The 27,143-nt window shown below is 41.3% G+C and overlaps 1 protein-coding gene across 1 annotated transcript in view; it reads left to right on the top strand.

Moving 5' to 3' along the window:
* Nucleotides 1–27,143, top strand: part of LOC140717274 (uncharacterized) — a 133,646-nt gene that overhangs the window by 15,879 nt on the left and 90,624 nt on the right. Inside the window, exons 2-3 of the mRNA XM_073030703.1 lie at nucleotides 15,689–15,994; nucleotides 26,101–26,391. Of these exons, the coding sequence (XP_072886804.1) occupies nucleotides 15,689–15,994; nucleotides 26,101–26,391 (597 nt within the window). The remainder of the gene's footprint in view (nucleotides 1–15,688; nucleotides 15,995–26,100; nucleotides 26,392–27,143) is intronic.

The following is a 27,143-nucleotide window of genomic DNA, read 5'->3' as shown; positions in this document are numbered from 1 at the left end:
TCATCATGTCTGTACTCATTTGGTTTATAAATTAATAACCAGTTCATAGATCTGGACTTTTAAAGTTTAAAGAATTTTGCCCTTGGTTTGATAATACTTGTACTTTGTTTTGGAATATGGATGTTTATCATGCTTTTATGTTAAAGTTCCTTTTTTTCCTGTTATTATTTTACTTTATTATTTTCAATTGTTCATTTTTTTAAATATTTAAGAATCTGATTTGGTGATTGATTGTTTTTTTTCCTGAAATATTAATAAGATTGTATTCTGTTTCACTTTTCAAGATGTCTCATTTCAAAATGTTTTGCAAATGACTTTTTTTTTCAATATTTGTTTGGTCTTTTTATGGCATTCTTTTCTCAATGTTTTGTCTATGGGTGGTATTTTGTATTTTTTTCAATTTTGGAGACTTGCCTTTAAGAGAAATGCGGGTAGAGAAATATCTCGATGGCTTTCTGGCTGTCTATTGGCCAGTTTGGGGCTTTTGTGGATGGGGTGGTGGGAGTATTTTAAGTTTAGTTTTTTTTAATCTGGGCTGATCTGAAACTACAAATATGTCTGAATTGGCGTAATTTCCGGTTCCCCTTTAAACCTTTTTTCCCTCTTCCTGATTTATGAGTTTCCTATATAGTAAGGTTAACCCTTTACATACCATATGGCTTACTCGAGTAAAATGGATAGTATTATTAACTTTGTTTCATGGAATAAACAAGCTTTGAATCATCCGATTAAATGGAAGAAGATTTTTAAAGGTTTTCATATATTGAATGCTCAGATTATCTTTGCCCAGGAAACTCATGTGAGGGAGGAGGATAATCAGCGTTTTTTTAGGTTATGGAAGGGTTAAAAATTTTACTCCAATTCACAGGCTAATGTGAAAGGAGTATCTATTTTTATAGACTCCTCGATTTCATTTGTTAACTATGCAATTATCTCAGACTCAAATGGTAGATTTCTGTTACTTACTGTTTTACTTTCTAACCAAAAAGTTGCTGTGGTTAATATCTATGCATCAAATACTGACTATCCTGAATTCTTCAACCATTTATTTGCACCTCTTCCTAATTTAAATTAATATACATTGATAATGGGCAGAATTTTAACTGTTGCCTGAATCCTACGATGGACAGGTCTGTGTGCAATCAGATACTTCCAAACAAATCCGCTATTTTTATTAACTCCATTTTAGTTGACTCCGGAAATTTAGAAATATGGAGGTTCTTAAATCATTCCGATAAAGAGTTCTCATTCTTTTCTCATGTATATCACAATTACTCTAGAATTGATTACTTTTTTATCGACTCTTGACTAGTTTTGTCTGTTACTGCCTGAGAGTATGATGCAATCGCTGTCTCTGATCATGCACCCTTGAAACGTTCAATCAAATTAACTGATGTAACTTTTAGCGTTAGACAATGGCACTTCAATTCTACTCTGTTTCAGGACTTAAACTTTGTGAACTTTATTAAAGAACAGATTGCCTTTTTCTTTTCAACTAACTTTACAGAAGAAATTTCCAGTGGGATATTATGGGTTACTTTTAAGGTTTGTAATATAATTTGCCTAGATCACATTTTTTTCAGATATTTACAGATTAGAAACTTTTTGAATGTTATTTTACCAACTTTTCTGATACAACAGCAAACTGAAATTACAGAAAAAAATTAGGTTTCAACCCCTATCTGAAGTGTTTAGTAGCAATTATTTATGATTTAATTATGAAAATAAGTCTAGGTACATCTGTTAAAATTAAGAATGAATGGGAAAGAGAACTTCAGGTATCTTTACATATAGACAAAAGGGAGAAAATTCTCCAACTAGTTAACACTTCTTCAATGTGTGCTAGACATGCTTTGATACAACTTAATGTGTTTCATAGAGCCCATATGTCTAAGGATAAGTTAGATAGATAGATAGATAGATACTTTATTCATCCCCATGGGGAAATTCAACTTTTTCCAATGTCCCATACACTTGTTGTAGCAAAACTAATTACATACAATACTTAACTCAGTAAAAAAAATATGATATGCATCTAAATCACTATCTCAAAAAGCATTAATAATAGCTTTTAAAAAGTTCTTAAGTCCTGGCGGTAGAAAGTTAGCTAGTTTTTATTGCCATATAAATCCTATCTGTGACAGTATAATTCTGAGGTAGCTTCCTTGATACATATGTTCTGGTATTGCCCTCTTTTGGAAAGATATTGGAAAGACATTTTTGATATTGAATTGTGTAAAGTAAGGGAAACAAGTAGGGAAGTTATGGAAACTATGACAATTAAAGAGGAGGAAGTACTGGCACTTTTAAGGAATATAAAAAAGGGTCAGATTAGGAACAGTCAACCAATGAAACATGTCAGCCGAGTCTTTGTTTTGTTTTGTTTTTTTTCTTTGTTTTTTTCTTTAGTGTAGTGGGATTTTTTTTCTTTGTATAAAATTCTTTGAATCTTTTTCATGTTCAGTTATTAAGAGATTGGGAGACTTAAATTACATATGTTATTCAGAGACTGTGTCTGTATACGTTAACCGTTATTAATGTAATCCCAATCTCTTTATATCATTACCATTGTTATGTATATCAATTTGAAACTTAATAAAAAAGATTGAGAAAGAAAGGATGGTAGTAAAGATGGGTAATGTTGAGGCATTTTAGAGATTTTTTATGGCATATGAATATGTAGAGAGTGGAAAGATATGGATCATATAGTGGTAGAAAGGATAAGTGTAATTGGACATCACACACTTAAGGGCCTGTTCGATTGGTGTACTGTTCCAGAATCTAGGTTCTATGTCTAGATGTCAACAACAGTGCCTGTATTTATTGGGAAGCTGTGGGACCAAAATCAGTAGCTGATGACTGTTTTATAAATGATCATGTTTGAAGGGATGTGGGATGTGTATCTTGTACCAAAATTAAGAGTGTAGACACTTCCAGTCACCTACAAGAGCAATGTGGGAAATATCTCCAGCTAAAGCAGCTTGAACTCTGGGTCTCAGAGGTGGAGCATAGCTATAACTGCTAGTACAGCAGTAGTATCTTTGTCAGGCCTGCATGGACAGGCACCTCCCAACCTCCACCCAGTAAACAGAAGTCACCTTACACTCATTTTCAACTCATCACCTGCAGCCTATTTAAACCCAGCCGCCATCCACAATCCTTGTGCACTCATACAAATTGCCTGGCTTCAACCAGTTGCTCCTTGCCTTCAGTTGGCATGTTGTGTTGATTATTAGTTTTCTCTTCTCCTGTGGCCATTCTTGTCTTGATAATTTTCTGTTTAGTATTAAGGTGGTTGTTCCCTATTAAATGCTCTGTGTTTGGTCAAGTCTCCTCGACAGTTCCTGACAGGATGAGTAAACCGGTAATTGACTCAGAAGAGTTTGCTTGCCTGAAGGAAGTCATCTGTCGACATGAGCACACGATTCAGATTCTGCAGGAAACCATTGACTGTCTGCTCATCACTGTCAACAAACTTTCCGCCTTGATACAGCAACTCACCAGTCTGCTTGCTCTCTCAGAGCCCCAGATTCTGGTGTCCGAATGCTTCGACTGATCCTTAAACTGATGCTACAATTTCCTGTCCCAGAACATCTTACATTTTGAGTTGCATTTATCTCTGTATGTTATAGACTGGGCCAGGATTCATCATTTCGCTCTTGACTGGGTGAGCTCTGACCTGGCCCTCTGCTAAATGGGACAATAAAACTCCTATTTGCAATATGATGATTTTACTGCTGAGATGTGTCAGGTTTTCAACCATCTGGGAAGTGGAGTGGTGGAGGGGCAGCAAATCAGATACTTTCCCTGGGTCAAGTCTCATGCTCAATGCTGGATTATACAGTGGAATTCAGGATCCTCACGCAGGACGGCAGCTGGAACGAGGAAGTGCTGCTTCCTTGGAGTGTTGGAACAAGGACCTGTCAACCCAGGAGGTGCCTATCAATCTTAAAAGCCTCATCACTCTGGCCCTGCTAATTGATAAATGATCCTGCATGTCATAAGCCAGAACCCCAGTTCCGTTCAGACAGACAGACAGACATACTTTATTGATCCCAAGGGAAATTGGGTTTCGTTACAGTCACACCAACCAAGGACAGTGTAGAAATATAGCAATATATAACCATAAATAATTAAATAATAATAAGTAAATTACGCCAAGTCCAGGACCAGCCTATCGGCTCAGGGTGTCTGACACTCCGAGGGAGGAGTTGTAAAGTTTGATGGCCACAGGCAGGAATGACTTCCTATAATGCTCAGTGATGCATCTTGGTGGAATGAGTCTCTGGCTGAATGTACTCCTGTGCCTAACCAGTACATTATGGAGTGGATGGGAGACATTGTCCAAGATGGTATGCAACTTGGACAGCATAATCTTTTCAGACACGACCGTCAGAGAGTCCAGTTCCATCCCCACAACATCACTGGCCTTACGAATGAGTTTGTTGATTCTGTTGGTGTCTGCTACCCTCAGCCTGCTGCCCCAGCACACAACAGCAAACATGATAGCACTGGCCAGCACAGCCTTGTAGAACATCCTCAACATCGTCCGGCAGATGTTAATGGACATCAGTCTCCTCAGGAAGTAGAGACAGCTCTGACCCTTCTTGTAGACAGCCTCAGTGTTCTTTGACCAGTCCAGTTTATTGTCAATTTGTATCCCCAGGTATTTGTAATTCTCCACCATGTCCACACTGACACCTTGGATGGAAACAGGGGTCACCGGGGCCTTAGCCCTCCTCAGGTCCACCGCCAGCTCCTTAGTCTCTTTCACATTAAGCTGCAGATGATTCTGCTCACACCATGTGACAAAGTTTCCCACCATAGCCCTGTACTAAGCCTCATCTCCCTTGCTGATGCATCCAACTATGGCAGAGTCATCAGAAAACTTCTGAAGATGGCAAGACTCTGTGCAGTAGTTGAAGTTCGAGGTGTAGATGGTGAAGAGAAAGGGAGACAGGACAGTCCCCTGTGGAGCCCCAGTGCTGCTGACCGCTCTGTCTGACACACAGTGTTGCAAGCGCACATACTGTGGTCTGCCAGTCAGGTAATCAATAATCCATGACACCAGGGAAGCATCCACCTGCATCACTGTCAGCTTCTCACCCAGCGGAGCAGGGCGGATGGTGTTGAACGCACTGGAGAAGTCAAAAAACATGACCCTCACAGTGCTTGCCGTCTTGTCCAGGTGGGCGTAGACACAGTTCAGCAGGTAGACGATGACATTCTCAACTCCTAGTTGGTGCTGATAGACGAACTGGAGGGGGTCTAAGTATGGCCTAACTATAGGCAGGAGCTGCTCTAGAACAAGTCTCTCCAGGGTCTTCATGATGTGGGAGGTCAATGCCACTGGTCTGTAGTCATTGGAGCCTCTGGGGCACGGTGTCTTCGGTACAGGAACGAGGCAGGACGTCTTCCACAGCACAGGAACCCTCTGGAGACTCAGGCACAGGTTGAAGACATGGTGAAGTACTCCACATAGCTGGGGGGCACAGGCTTTGAGCACCCTGGGGCTGACACCATCTGGGTCTGCAGTCTTGCTTGGGTGGAGACATTTCAGCTGTCTTTTCACCTGTTCACTGTGAAGCCCACTGTGGTGGTTTCAGGTGGGGGACGGGTGTAGTCATGAGAGCAGGGTGGGGGGCTGTGAGGAGGGGTAGAAGGGGAGAGTGGAGTATGGTTTGGTTGGGGGATGACAACAGATGAATCATGTGGGGGATGGGCAGGGGTTACAGTGTCAAATCTGTTGAAGAACAGGTTAAGTTTGTTGGCCCTGTCCACAATGCCTTCAGCTCCTCTGTTGCTAGTTTGCCAGAACCCAGTGATGGTCCTCATGCCACTTCAGACCTCTCTCATGTTGTTCTGCTGGAGTTTCCACTCAAGCTTCCTCCTATACCTGTCTTTAGCCTCCCTGATCTTGGCTTTCAGGTCCCTCTGTATTGTCCTCAGCTCCTTCCTATTTCCATCTCTAAATGCCCTCTTTTTAGCATTCAAGATGCCCTTAATGTCCTTTGTTACCCATGGCTTGTTATTTGAATAACAACGGACAGTTCTTGCCGGAACATTGCAGTCCATACAGAAGTTGATGTAACTAGTGATGCACTCTGTGAGTCAATCAATGTCCTCTCCATGAGGCTCACAGAGGGCCTGCCAGTCTGTCGCCTCAAAACAACCCTGGAGTGCCTCATAAGCCTTCCCCGACAATTCCTCACTGTCCTCGAGGTTGCAGGTTCACAGAACCATTTCACACTGTAGCACAGTGATGATCAGTTAAGCACAGAGAGAATCTGTGTTTCTGACAAATACCTTTATTGGCTCATTTTACAAGCACATGAATTTATACAACTGAATACCTGTGTGAGCATCTACTCTGTTTCCCTGACCCTCCCTGAACAATCAAAGAAGAGAAAAAGTATGAAACTATGCTGGCCTTCCTCGTGCTCCTGTTCTAATCTCCACATGTTTGTGGGATACTGCAAAACTGTGATGGTTGGTCTCTGGAGAGTTGTTGCTGCATTGCAGTCAGAAGTCCTAACCTGACCCACCTATTGGCTCTGGTCCAGGGCTACAACCAGCATTGTTCTGGGGCCTTTGCCCTCAGCCTCATGCCTTTTGTTCTTTTCAACTCTGAGTCAAACCAGTGAAACCAGGTGACCCAGATACCAGGCCTCCAACTGCTCCTTCTGCAAGCCAGTCAGTTTATTTAAAAAATAGCTACTTGTCTGAGAATGGTCTCAGGATTAGCAGGTCATTAGCAGAAAGCTCCTTGTGTCCACATTCTATTGCACTGATTAAATTCACAAAATGGGGACTGCAAAGACAGTCTCACAAAATGACCACCTCCATTCCTGTCCATCGAGTGTCACCCTTTCTGGCCAACATCTCCCTCCTCTTGATCCAGATATATTTACCTTAGGATCATTATCCTCTTCTCCTTCTGTTCACTGCCCATAGAACTGCCATGGAACCCCAGTAGGTGTGCAATATTTACATTATAAAAGTAATGCTGATATTTACTTACTGAATTCACTTACTTTATGCTAACAATGGTCTCTGCTCTTTTATGAAACCATCATTCCCTAACCTTTTACATTATTTCAGCCTTCCATTTTCTAAGTTGATCTACATTAATGAATACAAAATGAGTATTACAGCAGCATGTGATACTATTCTCACCCATAGAAGTATTTGAACATTTGATCCCTAATTCCAAAACTTACTCCAATATCTGGGTCACTCAGTATTTCATTTGCCTTACCAGCATGTGTTTTAATTACTGTATATTAGTGTGCTTAGTCCAGTGATGGATTATCTCCCTTGCTTCCTCCACAACATGTGTCCTGTCTCCAGTCAAGTGAGGAGCTGGTGGCAACTCAGTAACAATACAGTCTGACAAATACTGATCCATGTCAGTGTGTTGCATCTTCATATTCTCCTCCATTATTGTGTCTCCTGCTCATGTAGGCAAAGTTGGTTCTCAAATGGCCAGTACAAAATTCATGTTCCAATATTGACATTGTGACTTCCCAAATGGTATTTTTTCCATCCCTTGGTATAGTTTGTGACTGCTGTTGCCATATAATATCTATCTCACTAATGCATATTGTAGGAAGGACTGATTATTCATAGGCAAAATAGATAACGAACCACTTTTATAGGTAGTGAAACCACAATTTGTAAGTTTCTGCTTTGTCATTTCTTCCAGGCAAGCCCAGTGATCTGTCTTTGTTGACAACCTCATAAATCTATCCTTTCCCAATACCATTCATACTGCGACAATATTATGTGTTGGTGGTTTACTTAAGGATATCCAAGTATTTTTATGAATCTTGTCCAGTTATGAACCCCTTTCAAAGAGTAGCTTAATTTATTTCAATATTGGGGAATGTGGAGCACCACATAGCTTATAAAATAGCTTAATTTATTTCAATGCTTTTACCATCATCACAGAAGCCCAGTACTCTATTGGTTATTGTAAAGCTGCTGATGTGGCTCAATGGCACTCTTCCTTTCACCCATTCTGTTATGTGCTTGACTGATACCCTATTTGATACTTGATGTGTTACGTACCCGTGACACGTGACAGTGGTACCCTTGTCACGTGACTGGGGTTGAAGCTATACTGGACTTGAGGTAATGGTCTTGTGATGGTGGAGTGACATCATTTTCCCGCCAGTAGAGGTCATGTGACAGGTTTTTTTTACAGGTTATAAAAGGAAGACCCACCCTGTGGGGTGGGGCAGTTCGTGGCTGGGTTTGCCAAGTTGACTTCATGTCACTGCGTGATTTAATGTTATGACACAGTTTAGTTGAAAAATGAAGTTTTATATAATGCCTAAAGTTTAAAAGGTCATTGCCAGCAGTTTCTTACCATACTGCTAGTGGAGAGTGAATATCGGAGTTCGGAAGTTAAAGATCGAGGAGAATCGATTTTCAACGGTGGATGGGTTTCGACCTTATTTGATCCTCATTCGGAAGGATTCCATTGACTATTCTTGCTGTTAATCCCTGGGTTTGACCAGAAAAGATTTGAGAATAGTGTGGAAGGAAGGTCAGTGCCTTTAAGCTGTTATATTTCATAAAATTCTTCGTGGGAAAGTTCGACGCCGGGGATCGAAGGACAACAACGTGGAAGAGAATTTAAATCGCCTTAAAAAGTCTCTCCTTTTAAATGGACTGTGAGCTTTTGAACTTTCGGCATACCACTTTAAAGATCTGTTTTTTTTTTCAATACCGCTTTAAGAACTGTTTGAACTGCAACGCTATTAAGAACTGTGAATCTGCTGCACAGCAGCTGTTTTCTGGTTACGCTAGTGTTTGTTTACTTTTGGGGGGGTTTGTTTTCAGTGTTTAATAAACGTGTTATTTGTTATAATAACCCTTGCCTAACTTATATATATTTATTTTTGCCTGAATACGTAACAGATGTGCATCAAATTGTAGTACATTAGTGCTAATCATGCCGAGTAACCAACTTGCACATTCAGCACAAATCTCAGTCTTGTGTATTTGCCTAAAAGTAAAGTCTAGGCAGTCAGTAATCAGGTTGGTTGTATCTTGAAGAGATTCATAAATGTAACTACATCCATTGTTACCTGGGATGCATCTTGACCAAATCTGATTAGTTCATATCTGGTCTTATAATTTTCTCCAGTAATATCCCACATCTTCAGCTAAAGGGACCATATCTGAGTTTCTGATTCTGGGATACCTTGGGTATTGACTGTTGCTACCCCTGATGCATAACCTGCTCACAATCCTCTTTTCCTTGAATTTATGACTTGTTTAAACTCGCTTATAATGATGGAAGCAACCTTCCAGAAAGTCATGGTGTGGCTACCCTGACTGATATACCTCTTGTGTAGATCACTGCACTAATCAAAATTCACATGAGTGTGATCCCACAGAACTGTAATCTTATGGTGGCCATCGTTACCTGAAGGCTGCTCAATAATTGGTTCTAAAGACTGACTTATGGTTATTCCCACAGGGATACTGGATAGGAACTGTACCTTTGTACCTTCTGGAATAACTAACCTTTGTCCTTAGTCCAAAAATTATTTTCAATCACCAAGTGTTCTCCAAGCAATGGCATCACCGTTAACATATTTGTCAATTGTAATGGCCCTGGAGCAAGACTGACCATGACCCCAGTCATGGTTAATTCCATTGCAACAAAATACATTACTCTCTGCATGTTGAATTAAACCTGTAACACACAAGGGTAATTTCTGCTCTTATTTCCAGATTAAATCTTAAATTATTTTCAGTCCATATTTTTGGTTTGCTTTCATAGGCCATCTAATCTATGCTCCCAATTGTCTTAGGACTCAAGGCTTCCATTTTTCTTCACCTAATTTCATTACAGCCAGGACAGACAAGCACTGGCTCTTTGTCATCACTCTTTGTCCTGGACTTAATTCCATGAAACAGAATTTTGAGTCAAAGTAGGCTTTACTCTGTAGCAGCTTATTTCTATTTGATGTAACTGGCTTATTTTAGTGTCTCTACCAACTGTTGTGCACACTTTTCTGACACAATCCCATTGATTTCACTTTCTGCCAAATCTAATCCTACCAACTCATCCATTCCTCTTGTGTCCCTTCCGGTCATGACTGTGGCTTATCGAGTATAGGAAAGCTCTGCTTGATCCTTAAAACTGCTGTGGCATCTTGCATTATCTGTGCTGTAAAATGTGTCCCTTGATCAGATTGTATACTCTGGGGTAATCCCCAATGAGTGAACACTCTTTCCAATAAGATTTTTGCAGTAGCCTTTGCTGTGTTGGGCTCAGCTGAGGAAGATCCCATCCACTTGGTAAAGGTATCTATTATGAGCAGAATATAGTTGTACCCTTCTGGGGTGGGTGGTCGGTCAGAGAACAACATAATCCAACAGCAAATGAGACCATGCCCCTTCCACTGGTCTGGTGCATCAGAGGGCTCCTTTCTTTACATTTCTGTCAGGATTGTGTTGTGCACAGATCAAGCAATTCTTGACATATTGCTCCACGTTGTCCTTTATCTTTGGCCATCAGCATACCCCCTGTATCTTTTCCAGGGTACTTTCAGCCCCTCAGTGTCCCCATAGATCATGGTAGCAGTGGATCATCTAGTTTCTTCCTCTCTCCAGAACCACCAACTTTTCTTCATGTAGGACTATTCCATCTTTTACTCCCTTGTACTCCTTATATAGTTTTGTTCTTGCCTCTTATATTAATTTTAAATTTCTTTATCTTCCTTCTGATCCTTGGTTAAATCTATAACCTTAACCTGTTTTTCCTTCTGCTTTCTGATCTTCTCAACCTTTGGCTTCCATTCCCGCCCAATTAAAGCTCAGCTTTCCTGTTCCTCTTGGATAATTTAGAGTGTGTTTTCACCTTTGCTCCATATTCTTTTCCTTTTGCCTGTTCATATATATTCCACAATAAATCAGTAGATGAGAGGGGCTTCCTGTCAGCTGAATAAAATCCTCTGGCTTCCCACACAAGCAAATGTTCTGCAAGGCTATTAAAAACATAACATTCCATCAGAGTGTGTTACTGACCTGGGTGAAAAGCATTCTGTGTGGCTTACCACATCTGCTACAGCTGCCTATTTTACTGCCTGTGCATTCATTTCAGATTTATCCTCTATGTATATGGCACACCCAGTTCTCCTCTCTCCATCCTGTACTGATGAGGAGCCATCTACAAAAATTTTAAAGTAGGGATTTTCTTTTCTCTTTATGTCTTTATTCTCAGCCATTACTTTATCTGATCTGTTTCCACCCTCTGCTTTTTGTTTTGATACTGTTACAAACCCCGTAACTGGGTTACTTACCAGCAAAGATAGAGGCGTCCGTTGGAGTCTGGTGATACTATTTTTAACAGTATTTATTAGCAAAAATACACAAAAATAATATCAATGCAAATATACAGATAATATACGTCGTCAATACTAAACCTAAAAGTGCGGGTATAATAATAATCAATAAGAAATAAGCTCTATCGTTGTCTAGGGGATAATGAATTGTCCGATGGAAATATAAAGTTTGTTTCAGTTCACACAGGCTGCCATCGTTTGTTGTTCATTGTGTTGCAATTGTTGGAGAGAGAGAGAGATAGAAGAATGGGAACAGTTACCGCTAAGTGTTTTGCCAACCTTCCTTTATGATTTCGATCCGTCGGTGTCTCGTTGTTGTGGCCGTTCAAGTATGACCTTTCCTTTAGCTAAACCGTTCTTCCATGATGAGCCCGCCACCCAGGCAAGGGAGGACACACACGAGCTCTCACCGGCTTCGCTATAAAACGCTGTCATGGGATTTCTAGCATTTCTCCTGGTGTGTCTAAGGGGTGTTCTCCAGACCCCTCTTTTATCCTCACTCACGGGGTCTCAGATGTCAATCAGGTTGGGATGATGCAATCCCTCAACCAGACCACTCTGGTTGTCCCCTGAGGGGTTTCAATGAATAGTACAGTACTCAATACACAATTCCTTCTCCAAGAGACAATAGCAGTAATCAGTGGTTCCGTTCCGCTTTTGTTAGGAGACATTCCAAACCTTGTGTATTCTGCGGTGTCTATAACAACTGCCTTTGCTGTTATCCTGTGTCTCTCCAGTTACTGACATGCTGTGTATCTCTCTCATTTCCTGGGTCTCATACCCGAAATGCTAGCGATCTTGCAATTCTCAAAATGGAGGGGGCAACTTTGCACCCTTCAGCCACTCAGAGTTGCTCCACATTCGTAATAATACAAGTGGACCCTTGGGATCATTTGTTATTGTAACTTGACACTCATGTTCACTTCCTTGATGCATCAGGTTGTTGGCTAACATTGAGGTGTTGTTACTCGCTTTACACTAATATTTCTCTCTTGCAACAGCAAAGTCCATCCAGAAATTCTGTTTTGGTTTACCAAACCATATTGAATCCTTCTGTCAAGCAGTAATTATGTAGAGGTGTGTTCTGACAGTATTGTAAATGGATTAAGTCACACAATGTAGGCAAAATGCTGTACCACCCAGAAAATAGTTAAAAAGTGTTTTTCATATACAGCATACCCCTGTTCTACTGGTGAGAGCATGCATGATTCATACGCTACTGGTCTTAACTTCCCATGCGTCTCTGATAGTAGCACTGCCAAGAGGAGGGTATCAGCTGTGGCCACCTCCAGTCTGAATGGCTTATTCGGATTTGGGTTTTTTAGAGCAGGTGCAGTGGCAAGTGCTTGCTTCAGGGCTGTAATGACCTGTGTGTGCTCTGATTTCATCCCCACAAGGCATTCTGTTTCAGTTCCTCCTTTAAAGGTGTTTCCCTGGTGGAAAATCGATCAATGTGATACCTATTGTATCCTACCAGCCCCAGAAAGGACCTCAGCCCTTTCAGGTCTTGTAGAATAGGCAGTTTCTTAACCACTTCTTTGCTTATCAACTTCTCTTTTTCTACATGTCAAGATCATTCCCAAATAACAAACTTCTCAGCTGTGCTTTTTTTAAGGTTTATCTTTGGTCCCAGTGCATGTAATAATTGCAGTAGTTTTGTCAATAGACAATAATGTTTCTGCTTGATTTCAGTCTGCAGAAGTGTATCAACTATGTATTGCACCAAGCGCTCATGTTTTGAGAACCATTTTAACCGTTCTCCTTGGAGCTGGTGAAATATAGATAGGGATTTATGGAACCTCTGTGTTAGGGCAGTCTACATTTATTGCTGTCCATGAAAGGGAAGTGCAAACTTGTATCGACTCTGTCTTTCTAGTGGGATAGACCAAAATCCATTACTTATGTCAAATCTGTGAATCGTTGTGCTCTTTCGTTCAGTTTAACCACTATTTTCAGATTATATTTGAGGTTGCTAATGGAGTTACTTTATTCAGTTCTCAATAGTCTATCGTCAATCTTAAGTTACCATCTGGTTCCATCTTCGTCATATGACAGGTAGGTAGTTGATCTTTTACAGAATCAAAATCAAGTTTAATATCACTGACATTTGTTGTTTTTGCAGCAGCAGCACAATGCTGTAAATTATAAAAGCACAACTATGAATTACTGTAAATATATACGTTTATTAAACAGCCTATTTATTTATTTTCTTTATTGAGATACAGCACAATGTCGGCCTTTCTAGCCCTTTGAGCCCCATCACCAGCAACCCCCAGTTTAACCCAAGCCCAACCACAGGACAACTTACAATCACCAATTAACCAACTGTAACCCTCAGGTTCAGCCAGCATGAGCTTGTCTGCGTGAAGATAGCCTTTGGCCCAGTCAAAATGAGAAATCTTGTTTATGTGGATGCTGCCTGATGTGTTGTCCAGTGTTACGTATTCAGGCAACAATAAATATATATGAGTTAGGCAAGGGTTTTTATAACAAATAACACGTTTATTAAACACTGAAAACAAACCCCCCAAAAGTAAACAAACTCAAACGTAACCGGAAAACAGCTGCTGTGCGGCAACTTCACAGTTCTTAAAGCAATGCAGCTCTAACAGTTCTTAAAGCAGTATTGAAAAAAAACAGTTCTTTAAAGCGGTATTGCCGAAAGTTCAAAATACTCAGTCCATTTAAAAGGAGAGACTTTTTTAAGGCGATTCAAATTCTCTTCCACGTCGATGTCCTTCGATCCCCGGCGTCGAACTTTTCCCATGAATACTTTTATGAAATGTAACAGTTTAAAGGCACTGACCTTTCCTTCCACACTATTCTCAAATCCTTTCTGGTCATCCCAGGGATTAACAGCAAGAATAGTCAACGGAATCCTTCCAAATGAGGATCAAATAAGGTCGAAACCAATCCACCGTCGAAAATCGATTCTCCTCGATCTTTATCTTCCAAATTCTTATCTTCACTCTCCACCAGCAAAGAAACTGCTGGCAATGACTTTTTAAACTTTAGGCATTAGATAAAACTTCATTTTTCAACTAAACTGTGTCATAACATTAAATCACGCAGTGACATGAAGTCAACGGCAAATCCAGCCTCGAACTGCCCCTCCCCACAGGGTGGGTCTTCCTTTTATAACCTGTAAAAAAAACCTGTCACATGACCTCTACTGGCGGGAAAATGACGTCACTCCACCATCACAAGACCATTACCTCAAGTCCAGTATAGCTTCAACCCCAGTCACGTGACAAGGGTACCACTGTCACGTTTCACGGGTACGTAACACCAGTTATAAATCCATATGGTAAAATAACAGACAGTACAACATATGTGATTAAATATTTGAGCTTTAGAATACTTAATGTGACTATAGGACTAGTAAAAAAGAATAAGAAGTAAAAGGGTCCATATTAATGAAACAGTCTAATGCACATGTTGGAGTTCAGAGTTCCATCCATTTGCTCCCTGTCAACCTCCTCCAAGTGCCACTGACCCTTAGACCCTCGCTCTACGTACACTCCGTCCGGCGGTTTACCAACTCTCTTTATTTGCATTTCAATCCTCTCTCACCAACAAAAAGTCCATGCATCCCTTTTCTCAGACAAAGACAAAACAACAAGCTTCTCGTCGGATGGTGCACAAACCAAACCCCCGTTATCTCTAGTCATAATCCAAACACTGCTGCTACAGAGAAACCATTACATCAGCAGTGAAACCTCACAGAGCATTACACTGCCAACTCGTACATTTCTGGACTGTGGTAGGAAATCAGACCACCTGGAAGAATTCCACGCTGTTACAGGGAGAATGTGCGAAGTCTCTGACAGACAGCAGCCAGATTTGAAACTGGGTTGCTGGTACTGTAAAGATTGTGCGAACTACAGTACCACCATGCCAACTCTACATCAGTTAGGCAAAAAAATGAGCGAGGTCGTGTTCATGGGTTCAATATCCTTTCATAAATCTGTTAGCAGAGGGGAAGAAGCTGTTCCTGAATTGTTGAGTGTGTGCCTTCCGGCTCCTGTACCCCCTCCCTAATGGTAGCATTAACAACAGGGCATGTCCTGGGTAACGGGGGTCCTTAATGTCTGAGTTGAGCAGACGGCTAAGCACCATAGTCAATAAACATTACCCTGACATAAGTATTACTATTGTCTAGGTGAACATGGTACAGATCAAGTCGCCCCACACAGCTTGGTCCTGAAACTGCAGTAAAATGTCCAATAACATCTGTTCATGTAATATTACTCCTGTGCTGTAGTTGTCTCACTTTCACCTGCTCTACAGTTTACATGGTTATATTTTCCTTTTTTTCTAACCAGCTGAAAGGGAAGAAGTGGTTGGTGTCCTTGGTTCATCAGTTTTACTGGATCCTGAAATCACCGTTGATTCCAGCAAGAATGAAATCCTTTGGACTTTCAAAGCCAGCAACAAAAGCCATGATGTTATTTTGGATCACATCCCAGGTGTCGCCACATTGGAACAAAGTGAACAGTTCAAGGGCCGTTTACAATTCAACGCTTTGAGTGGTGCACTGACGATAAGCAGATTAAATGCCAGTGACCAAGGAGATTACACCTTCACTGTTGGTGGGAAAGAGTTGAAAATAATGGAGTTGCTTGCCATTGGTAAGAAGTTTCAGATATTTGTGATGTAGTGTGTGATTTATTAATGGCAGAATCTGTCATAGAAACTATGATCTGTGATTTTTATTTCTATCAAAGTCTAAGCAGGATAACCTCTGCTGTGATTCATCAACTGAGTCATTGGAGAGACATTGAAGCTAGTGATATAAAAACAGCAGAATTTCTGCAGAGAATCTGATTCTCCTCTCTTCACTCATGGTCTTACATTTTTTAAACTCATCATCATCACCATCATCAGGTGCCAAGCCCAGACTGAGCTTTGCCTGCCATGGCCCACACACTCCTGTTTCGTGTCAAGTGGATCAATTCATTGGTATTCATTTCCAGTTCTCTGGCTGCTGTCTCCATCATCATTTGTCGTTGCCGTCCTCATACTTTCTTCCCTTCTATCTTACCCATAATTACCATGCATTCTAACACCTCTTTCCTAAACATATGTCCAATGAAAATACATTGCCTTTTCATGATCTCATACATTATTTCTCATTTTGTGCTTGCTGTGTTCATGACATCCTCATTAGATATTCGTTTCATCCATGATATTCTTTGCATCCTCCTCAAAAACCACATCTCTGCTGCTTCAATTCATTTCCTCATGTTATTAGATATCGTCCAACATTCTGAGCCATATAACTGGATAAATGTAACATTTCTGTACTCTGAGGTGGTTTTTAAACACAAATAAAGTCATAAATGAATAACCACAATTTCAATTGCTATAATTACCTACCAACCTCTAACAATTTGAATATTTGTAGAATTCGTAGAATTACAAATTTATAATAGTAGTATATCTCAGCTCGTAGAATCCTTTTGAATATTTAAACTTTGGAGTCTGGGCTGAAAGCTTCTGAGCACAAATTCCAAACACCCAAAATACATCTTGTTTGCTAAAGTGCAGAAGGAAGGCTCTCTGAATACAGAACTAACCAGAATATTAACTGACAAAACAGACCTGTCCTGAACTATGCATCGTGACAGGGATACACTTTAACATTGTGATAATGCAGACAATGGCCACTTAGCAACTTCCCTGATCACACTCTGAGGATTTAAACAACTACCAATTAACATGAACATTCAATCGCAGCAAGAGGCAGAGAGGGAAGAGGTAAAAGAAGCTTGAAGAGAAGCTTTTTTTTAACTGATCGCAGTAAAGAGGCTAGACTGCGCAGGTACATGACGTAGCGTGCCAAAGGTTTAAAAAGAAAGACCACCATATATAACCATATAACCATATAACAATCACAGCACAGAAACAGGCCATTCTGGCCCTCCTAGTCCGTGCCAAACTCTTAATCTCACCTAGTCCCACCTACCTGCACTCAGCCCATAACCCTCCACTCCTTTCCTGTCCATATACCTATCCAATTTTACCTAAATGACACAACTGAACTGGCCTCTACTACTTCTACAGGAAGCTCATTCCACACAGCTATCACTCTCTGAGTAAAGAAATACCTCCTCGTGTTTCCCTTAAACTTTTGCCCCCTAACTCTCAAATCATGTCCTCTCATTTGAATCTCCCCTACTCTCAATGGAAACAGCCTATTCACGTCAACTCTATCTATCCCTCTCAAAATTTTAAAAACATTGATCAAATCCCCCCTCAACCTTCTACGCTCCAATGAATAGAGACCTAACTTGTTCAACCTTTCTCTGTAACTTAAATGCTGAAACCCAGGTAACATCCTAGTAAATCGTCTCTGCACTCGCTCTAATTTATTGATATCTTTCCTATAATTCGGTGACCAGAACTGTACACAATATTCCAAATTTGGCCTTACCAATGCCTTGTACAATTTTAACATTACATCCCAACTTCTGTACTCAATGCTCGGATTTATAAAGGCCAGCATTCCAAAAGCCTTCTTCACCACCCTATCTACATGAGACTCCACCTTCAGGAAACTATGCACTGTTATTCCTAGATCTCTCTGTTCCACTGCATTCCTCAATGCCCTACCATTTACCCTGTATGTTCTATTTGGATTATTCCTGCCAAAATGTAGAACCTCACACTTCTCAGCATTAAACTCCATCTGCCAACGTTCAGCCCATTCTTCTAACCGGCATAAATCTCCCTGCAAGCTTTGAAAACCCACCTCATTATCCACAACACCTCCTACCTTAGTATCATCGACATACTTACTAATCCAATTTACCACCCCATCATCCAGATCATTTATGTACATTACAAACAACATTGGGCCCAAAACAGATCCCTGAGGCACCCCGCTAGTCACCAGCCTCCATCCCGATAAACAATTATCCACCACTACTCTCTGGCATCTCCCATCTAGCCACTGTTGAATCCATTTTATTACTCCAGCATTAATACCTAACAACTGAACCTTCTTAACTAACCTTCCATATGGAACTTTGTCAAAGGCCTTGCTGAAGTCCATATAGACTACATCCACTGCCTTACCCTCGTCAACATTCCTCGTAACTTCTTCAAAAAATTCAATAAGGTTTGTCAAACATGACCTTCCACGCACAAATCCATGCTGGCTACTCCTAATCAGATCCTGTCTATCCAGATAATTATAAATACTATCTCTAAGAATACTTTCCATTAATTTACCCACCACTGATGTCAAACTGACAGGTCTATAATTGCCAGGCTTACTTCTAGAACCCTTTTTAAACAATGGAACCACATGAGCAATACGCCAATCCTCCGGCACAATCCCCGTTTCTAATGACATCTGAAAGATCTCCGTCAGAGCTCCTGCTATCTCTACACAAACTTCCCTCAAGGTCCTGTCAGGACCTGGCGATTTATCCACTTTTAAATTTCTTAAAAGTGCCAGTACTTCCACCTCTTTAATTGTCATAGGTTCCATAACTTCCTTACTTGTTTCTCACACCTTACCCAATTCAATATCCTTCTCCTTATTGAATACCGAAGAGAAGAAATCGTTCAAAATCTCTCCTATCTCCCTCGGCTCCACACATAGCTGACCACCCTGATTCTCTAAGGGACCAACTTTAAACTAGTAAGATGGGGGTCTGGAAATCAATTTGAGGAAACTATGGGAGAGGAAACTATACAGCAGCCATTGTCGGAGTGGACTGAGGCAGAGTGGGTTGGCTTTGGCTCAATCAGACAGAGGCGAGGTTTGAACGGGGCACAACTGCGCAAGCGCATGAAAGTCGGCCCGTGAGGCAGCGGGAGAACTTAAATAGCGAGCAGAGGCTGAGTACGAACTTCACTCCAGGTGAGGTAAGGCCGGGTAAGCTCCTTTAATTAATCTAATTAGATTAGGATTAGGCAATGGAGACAGCACTTAGGGCAGTTGAGTGCTCCGTTTGCAGTATGTGGGAAGTCAGGGTGAGCACAGCTGTCCCAGATGACTACACCTGCAAAAGGTGCATCCAGCTGCAGCTCCTGACAAACCGTGTTAGGGAACTGGAGCTGGAGCTGGATGAACTTCGGATCATTCGGGAGGCAGAGGCAGAAATAGACAGGAATTTCAGGGAGATAGTCACCCCTAGGAGTCAGGAGACAGGTAGTTGGGTGACTATCAGGAGAGGGAAGGGGAAGAATAGACAGGAAGAGCAGAGCACCCCTGTAGCCATTCCCATCAACAATAAGTATACCGTTTTAGATGCTGTTGGTGGGGACGACCTACCAGGGACAAGTTGCAGTGGTTGCATCTCTGGCACCGAGACTGGACCCTCAGCTCCGAAGGGAAGGAGGGAAAAGAGGAGAGCAGTAGTGATAGGGGATTCCATAGTTAGGGGGACAGATAGGAGGTTCTGTGGAAGAGATCAAGAATCCTGGATGGTCTGTTGCCTCGCTGGTGCCAGGGTCCATAATATCTCAGATCGAGTTCTCAGTATCCTCAAGAGGGAGGGTGTGCAGCTGGATGTCGTGGTCCACATAGGGTCCAATGATGTGGGTAGGAAGAGTGAGGAGGTCCTGAATGGTGAGTTTAGGGAGCTAGGTGCAAAGTTAAAGGATAGGACCTCCAGCATAGCAAACCCAGGATTGCTACCGGTGCCACATGCAGGTAAGTTTAGAAATAGTAAGATAGTGCAGATCAACAGGTGGCTGAAGACATGGTGCAGGAGGGAGGGCTTCAGATTTATAGATGATTGAGCAGTTTTCCAGGGAAGGTGGGACCCGTTCCGGCGAGATGGTTTACATCGGAACTGGAGGGGGACAAATATTCTTGCAGGCAGATTTGCTAGAGAGGTTCCAGTGGATTTAAATGAGAAATGAGAGGTGGGGAACCAGAATGTAAGAAGAGAGGTATGGGAGAAGAAAGAAAAAGAAGACAGTAAAGTTATTTGTAGTGTTAGAGATTAACAGAGAGGAAGAGGTGGAAAATTTCTTAAATGCATTTATTTTAATGCTAGGAGCATTGTAAGAAAGGGGGATGAGCTAAGAGCATGGACTGATACCTGGAAATATGATGTTATAGCTATTAGTGAAACATGGTTGCAGGAGGGTTATGATTGGCAACTAAATATTCCTGAATTTCATTGCTTCAGGTGTGATAGAATTGGAGGGACAAGAGGGGGAGGTGTTGCATTGCTTGTCAGAGAATATATTACAGTGGTGCTCTGGCAGGATAGATTAGCGGGCTCATCTAGGGAGACTATTTGGGTGGAATTGAGGAATGGAAAAACAATACATAGAGGTACCAACTAGAGAAGGGGCAGTGTTGGATCTTCTATTAAGGAATGAAATAGGTCAGGTGATGGAGGTATGTGTTGGGGAGCACTTCGGGTCCAGTAATCACAATGCTATTAGATTCAATATAATTATAAAGAAGGATAGGACTGGACCCAGGGTTGAGATTTTTGATTGGAGAAAGGCTAACTTTGAGGAGATGTGAAAGGATTTAGAAGGAGTGGATTTGGACAATTTGTTTTATGGGAAGGATGTAATAAAGAAATGGAGGTCATTTAAAGGTGAAATTTTGAGGGTACAGAATCTTTATGTTCCTGTTAGGTTGAAAGGAAAGGTTAAAAGTTTGAGAGAGCCATGGTTTTCAAGGGATATTGGAAACTTGGTTCAGAAAAACAGAGAGATCTATAATAAATATAGGCAGCATGGAGCAAATGAGGTGCTCGAGGAATATAAAGAATGTAAGAAGAATCTTAAGAAAGAAATTAGAAAAACTAAAAGAAGATATGAGGTTGCTTTGGCAAGTAAGGTGAAAATAAATCCAAAGGGTTTCTACAGTTATATTAATAGCAAAAGGATAGTGAGGGATAAAATTGGTCCCTTAGAGAATCAGAGTGGACAACTATGTGTGGAGCCGAAAGAGATGTGGGAGATTTTGAACAATTTCTTCAGTATTCACTAAGGAGAAGGATTTTGAATTGCGTAAGGTAAGGGAAACAAGTAGGGAAGTTATGGAAACTATGACAATTAAAGAAGAGGAAGTACTGGCACCTTGAAGGAATATAAAAGTGGATAAATCTCCAGATCCTGACAGGATATTCCCTGGGACCTTGAAGGAGGTTAATGTCAAAATAGCAGGGGCTCTGACAGAAATATTTCAAATGTCATTAGAAACGGGGATGGTGCCGGAAGATTGGCGTATTGCTCATGTGGTTCCATTGTTTAAAAAGGGTTCTAAGAGTAAACGTAGCAATTATAGTCCTGTTAGTTTGATGTCAGTGGTGGGTAAATTAATGGAAAGTATTCTTAGAGATGGTATATATAAGTATCTGGATTAGGAACAGTCAACACGGATTTGTGTGCGGAAGGTCAAGTTTGACAAATCTGAGTGAATTTTTTGAAGAGGTTAAGAGGAAAGTTGACGAGGGTAAAGCAGTGGATGTTGTCTATATGGATTTCAGTAAGGCCTTTGACAAGGTTCAGCATGGAAGGTTAGTTAGGAAGGTTCAATCATTAGATATTAATATTGAAGTAGTAAAATGGATTCAACAGTGGCTGGATGGGAGATGCCAGAGAGTAATGGTGGATAACTGTTTGTCAGGTTGGAGGCCGTTGAGTAATGGTGTGCCTTAGGGATCTGTATTGGGCCCAATGTTGTTTGTGATATACATTAATGATCTGGATGATGGGGTGGTAAATTGGATTAGTAAGTATACGGATGATACTAAGATAGGTGGTGTTGTGGATAATGAAGTAGGTTTTCAAAGTTTGCAGAGAGATTTAGGCTAGTTAGAAGAGTGGGCTGAATGATGGCAGATGGAGATTAATGCAGATAAGTATGAGGTTCTACATCTGGTAGGAATAATCCAAATAGGACATACATGGTAAATGGTAGGGCCTTGAAGAATGCAGTAGAACAGAGTGATCTAGGAATAATGGTGCATAATTCCCTGAAGGTGGAATCTCATGTGGATACGGTGGTGAAGAAAACTTTTGGTTATGCTGGCCTTTATAAATCAGAGCATTGATTATAGGAGTTGTGATGTAATGTTAAAATTGTATAAGGCATTGGTAAGGCCGAATTTGGAGTATTGTGTACAGTCCTGGTCACCAAATTATAGGAAAGATGTCAACAAAATAGAGAGTGTACAGAGAAGATTTACTAGAATGTTACCTGAGTTTCAGCACCTAAGTTACAGGGAAAGGTTGAACAAGTTAGGTCTTTATTCTTTGGAGTGTAGAAGGTTGAGGGGGGACTTGATAGAGGTATTTAAAATTATGAGGGGGATAGTTAGAGTTGACGTGGATAGACTTTTTCCATTGAGAGTAGGGGAGATTCAAACAAGAGGACAAGAGTTGAGAGTTTGGGGGCAAAAGTTTAGGGGTAACATGAGGGGGAATTTCTTTTCTTAGAGAGTGGTAGCTGTGTGGAACGAGCTTCCAGTGAAGTGGTAGAAGCAGGCTCGGTATTGTCATTTAAAGTAAAATTGGATAGGTATATGAACAGGAAAGGAATGGAGGGTTTTGGGCTGAGTGTGGGTCAGTGGGACTAGGTGAGTAAGCATTCAGCACGGACTAGAAGGACCGAGATGGCGTGTTTCCATGCTGTAATTGTTATATGTTATATGTATTTTCTTCCCCTGGGGGAGAATCCGAATGTCCCAAAAGCTCCAAAACCTGGGCCTCTGAACCTCCCTCTGCAACTGGATTCTTGACTTTCTCACTGGGAGACCAGTCATCGTGGATCAGAAGTAACATCTCCACCTTACTGACAATCAACACCGGCACCCTTCGAGGATTGCGTGCTTAGCCCACTGCTCTACTCTCTCGACACCCACCATTGTGTGGCTAGGCACATCTCAAGCTCCATCTGTAAATTTTCAGGTGACACAATTAGTGTTGGCAAAATTTCAGATGTTGATTAGGAGGTGTGAAAGAGTGATCAGCTGGTTGAGTGGTGTGATGACAACAACCTTACACTCAACATAAGACAGACCAAGGAATTGATTGTGGACATAAGAAAGGCAAAATGGAGGGAACACTCCCCAGCCCACCTCAATGGATCAGCAATGGAAAGGGTGAGCAGTTTCAAGTTCCTGGGTGTCAATACCACTGCAGATCTGTCCTGGGCCAAACATATTGATGCAATTACAAAGAGGGCACAACATCGGCTATGTTTCATTACAAGTTTGCAGAGACATTGGAAAAGGCCATAAGATATAGAAGCAGAATTAGGCTAATCGGTCCATCGAGCCTGCTCTGCCATTCTATCATGGCTAACCATTTTTTTCTCCTCCTCAACGCCATTTCCCAGCCTTTTCCCTGTAACATTTGATCCATGTCCAATCAAGAGCCTATGAATCTCTGTCTTAAATACACCCAATGACCTGGCCTCCACAGCTGCATGTGGCAACAAATTCCATAAATTCACCATCCTCTGGCTAAAAAAATGTCTCTGCATCTCTGTTTTGAATGGATGCCCTTCTAACCTGAGGCTGTCCCCGCTTGTCCTAGTTTCTTCCACCATGGGAAACATTATTTCCACATCTACGCTGTCTAGGCCTTTCAACATTTGAAAGGTTTCAATGAGATTCCCTCCCCGCCATCCTTCTAAATTCCAACGAGTACAGACCCAGTGCCATCAAACTTACCTCGTATGATAACACTTTCATTCATGGAATCATCCTTGTGAACCTCCTCTGGGCCCTCTCCAATGACAGCACATCCTTTCTAAGATGAGGGGCACAATTACAAAGATGGCACAACAGCACAAAACTGTTCACAATAGTCAAGGTGAAGCCTCACCAGTGTCTTATAAAGCCTCAGCATCACATCCCTGCTCTTGTATCCTAGACCTCTTGAAATGAATGCCAACACGGCATTTGCCTTCCTCACCACTGACTCAACCTGCAAGTTAACCTTTGCATCTTAGATTTCTGGATTTTCTCCCAGTATAGAAAATAGTCCGCACATTTATTATTACTACCAAAGTGTATGACTATGCATTTTCCAATGTTATATTTCTTTTGCCACTTTCTTGCCCTTTCTCCTAATCTGTCTAAGTCCTTCTGCATCCTACCTGTTTCCTAAACACTACCTACCCCTCCACCAATCTTTCTATCATCTGTAAACTTGGCAACGAAACCATCTATTCCATCATCTAAATCATTGACATACAGCATAAAAAGAAGTGGTCAGGTTTGATGACAGCACAACTGCTGTAGGCTGAGTCAAATGTGGTGATAAATCAGCCTCTATGTCCTCAGGGGTTGGCAAAGATTCAGCATGACATCTAAAACTCTGACAAACCACTATAGGTGTGTGGTGGATTGATTGTGTTTTTGTGGATTCATTGATTAGTTGTGTCACAGCCTGGTATGGAACACCAATGCCTTTGAATGGAAAATTCTCCAAAAAGTATCAGATATGGTTCAGTCCCCCATCACAGGTAAAGCCCTCCCAACCACTGAGCACATCTACACAGAGTGCAGTTACAGGAAAGCAGCGTTCATCATCAGGGACTCCCACCACCCAGGTTGTGCCCTCTTCTCACTGCTGACATCAGGAAGAAATACAAGAGCCTCAGGACTCACACCACCAGGTTCAGGAATAATTATTACCCCTCCACCATCATCAGGCTCTTGAACCAAAGAGGATGACTTCACTCAACTTCACATGCCACATCATTGTAGTGTTCTCACAACCAATGGACTTGCTTTCAAAGACTGTTCATCTCATGTTCTTGATATTATTGCTTATTTATTACTTTTCTTTGTATTGTCACAGTTTGTTGTCTTTTGCACATTGGATGGGGATGGTCATTGATTGATTTGTTTGTGTTTCTTGTAGTTACTCTGAATGCCTGCAAAAAATAAAACTTATTGTTGTACGTGGTTCCGTATCTGTACTTTGATAATAAACTTACTTTGTATTTTGAACTTCAAAGAATTGTCTGAAGTGGACTAAGAAGGTAAAACTGAAATTGGGACTGTGGGGAGGGCACTCCCTATCGATATCTGGGAAGAACCTGGTCAACAAGTGTGAGGTTCTCTCAGGCTGCTGTACTTGGTGCAAGTGTTGCCCATGCCCCGCTCCTCCAGCTTGAGAATCACCCGAGCTGTTTTCAGGTTCATCTGGGGGTGAGACTCAGATCAGAGTGCACAAATCCCTGTATAACGGGAGCAAAAATGTAACCAATGTCACCCTCACCCTGATGACCAATTTCATGAGTGGCTGCATCAAGCTGTGTGGAACCTAAATACATGGGCACCAGGTACCACCACGTGCTGAGGTTCTGCCTGTCCCCCGTATTGTCAAGGTGTTGAAATTGAGGGATGTTCCTGAAAAGAGGATGAATGAACCCCAGAGAAATCTGAAGTTGAGGCAATTCAACTTTCTGAGAGATGGAGAATAGAGAAATCTGAAGCCAGTGAATTGCCAGTTTTGGAGCCAGTGTAGATCAGAAACACTGGGGTCTGGCTTGAACAGGTATAGTGTGAGAGTGTCGGATCAGCCAAAGTTGATGAGGGGTTTGAGGTGGGAGGCTGGGCCAGAAAGAATTTCCACAACATTATTGTCCGAAAGACAAGTTCCTGTAACCCCAGTAAAGAGTGGCTCAATATCTATTCAGTAGTATGTTCTCATTTGCTGTAGTTTCACAAAGTTCTCTTTTTAAGTGTTTCACAGCCACCACATTTTAAATGAGTATAATTATTTTTATTAACAGATAAAGTTAAAGAAGAGGTTGGTCTCCTTGGCTCATCATTTTTACTGGATCCTGAACTCAAAGTTGATCCCAGCAAGAGTGAAATAGTTTGGACCTTCATCAACAGGATCATTTTGCGTCATGTCCCAGGTCACAGCTTAGTGGAATCGAGTGACCAGTTCAAGTTTCGTCTGCAGTTTAATACTTCTAATGGTGCTCTGTCTGTGAGTGGAGCAGAACATGGTGACCAAGGAGATTACACCTTCATTGTGGATGGACAAGAGCTGAGAATAATACAACTACACCTTGTTGGTAGGTAGTTTTATGTTTCATAGAACATAGAACAGTACAACATAGTTCAGGCCATTTGGGCCACAATGTTATGCTGACATTTTAACCTATTCCAAGATAAATCTAACCCTTCCTTCCCATGTAGACTTCCAATTTTCTTTGATCCGTGTGTTTATACAGGATGTGATTGGGTACAGAATTCACCACAGTTTTTGTGGTTGTATTTTCCAGTTGAGCCTAAGTTGGGTGACTCACCTGATCGAATAAACACTGAGGTAGCAGATATTGAATGCAGCCGTCATTCAACCCCCATCTCTGTGATGTACCTGTCATCCCAAGGAGGAGCCCGTTTGGGATTTGATCCAACACTCATTGCTGCACTGGTGGGATGAGAGAAGAAGAACTGTTTGTCAAACCTGAGGCTTGGGTTTTCTGTTGGAGAGAACAGAAGGAAATGGTTGTGAAGTGAAAGTGTGGATGGATGGAAAAGGTGGAGAAATGGAAAAAGTAGCAAGAGAAGGGATGGGAGGGGAGGGAGGTACAAAATACATTAGATTAGTGTGGGAAATGGGGAAAGGGGCATGACATGACAAGGGAAAAAATTTCAATAACAATGATAATAATCAGACGAAGAAATTTATTTATCAGGCTCTTTTCACACAACTGATGTAGTTCAAAGTGCTTTGCAATGGGATAAAAGTACAAATATGTAAAATAAACAAAAAATAAACATGCAAATAAAAGACAAAATGACATTTGTTGAGAGCAAGGTT

Source organism: Hemitrygon akajei, chromosome 2, assembly GCF_048418815.1.
Source record: "Hemitrygon akajei chromosome 2, sHemAka1.3, whole genome shotgun sequence".
Classification (NCBI taxonomy): Eukaryota; Metazoa; Chordata; class Chondrichthyes; order Myliobatiformes; family Dasyatidae; genus Hemitrygon; species Hemitrygon akajei.
This window is presented reverse-complemented; position numbering and strand designations above follow the sequence as displayed.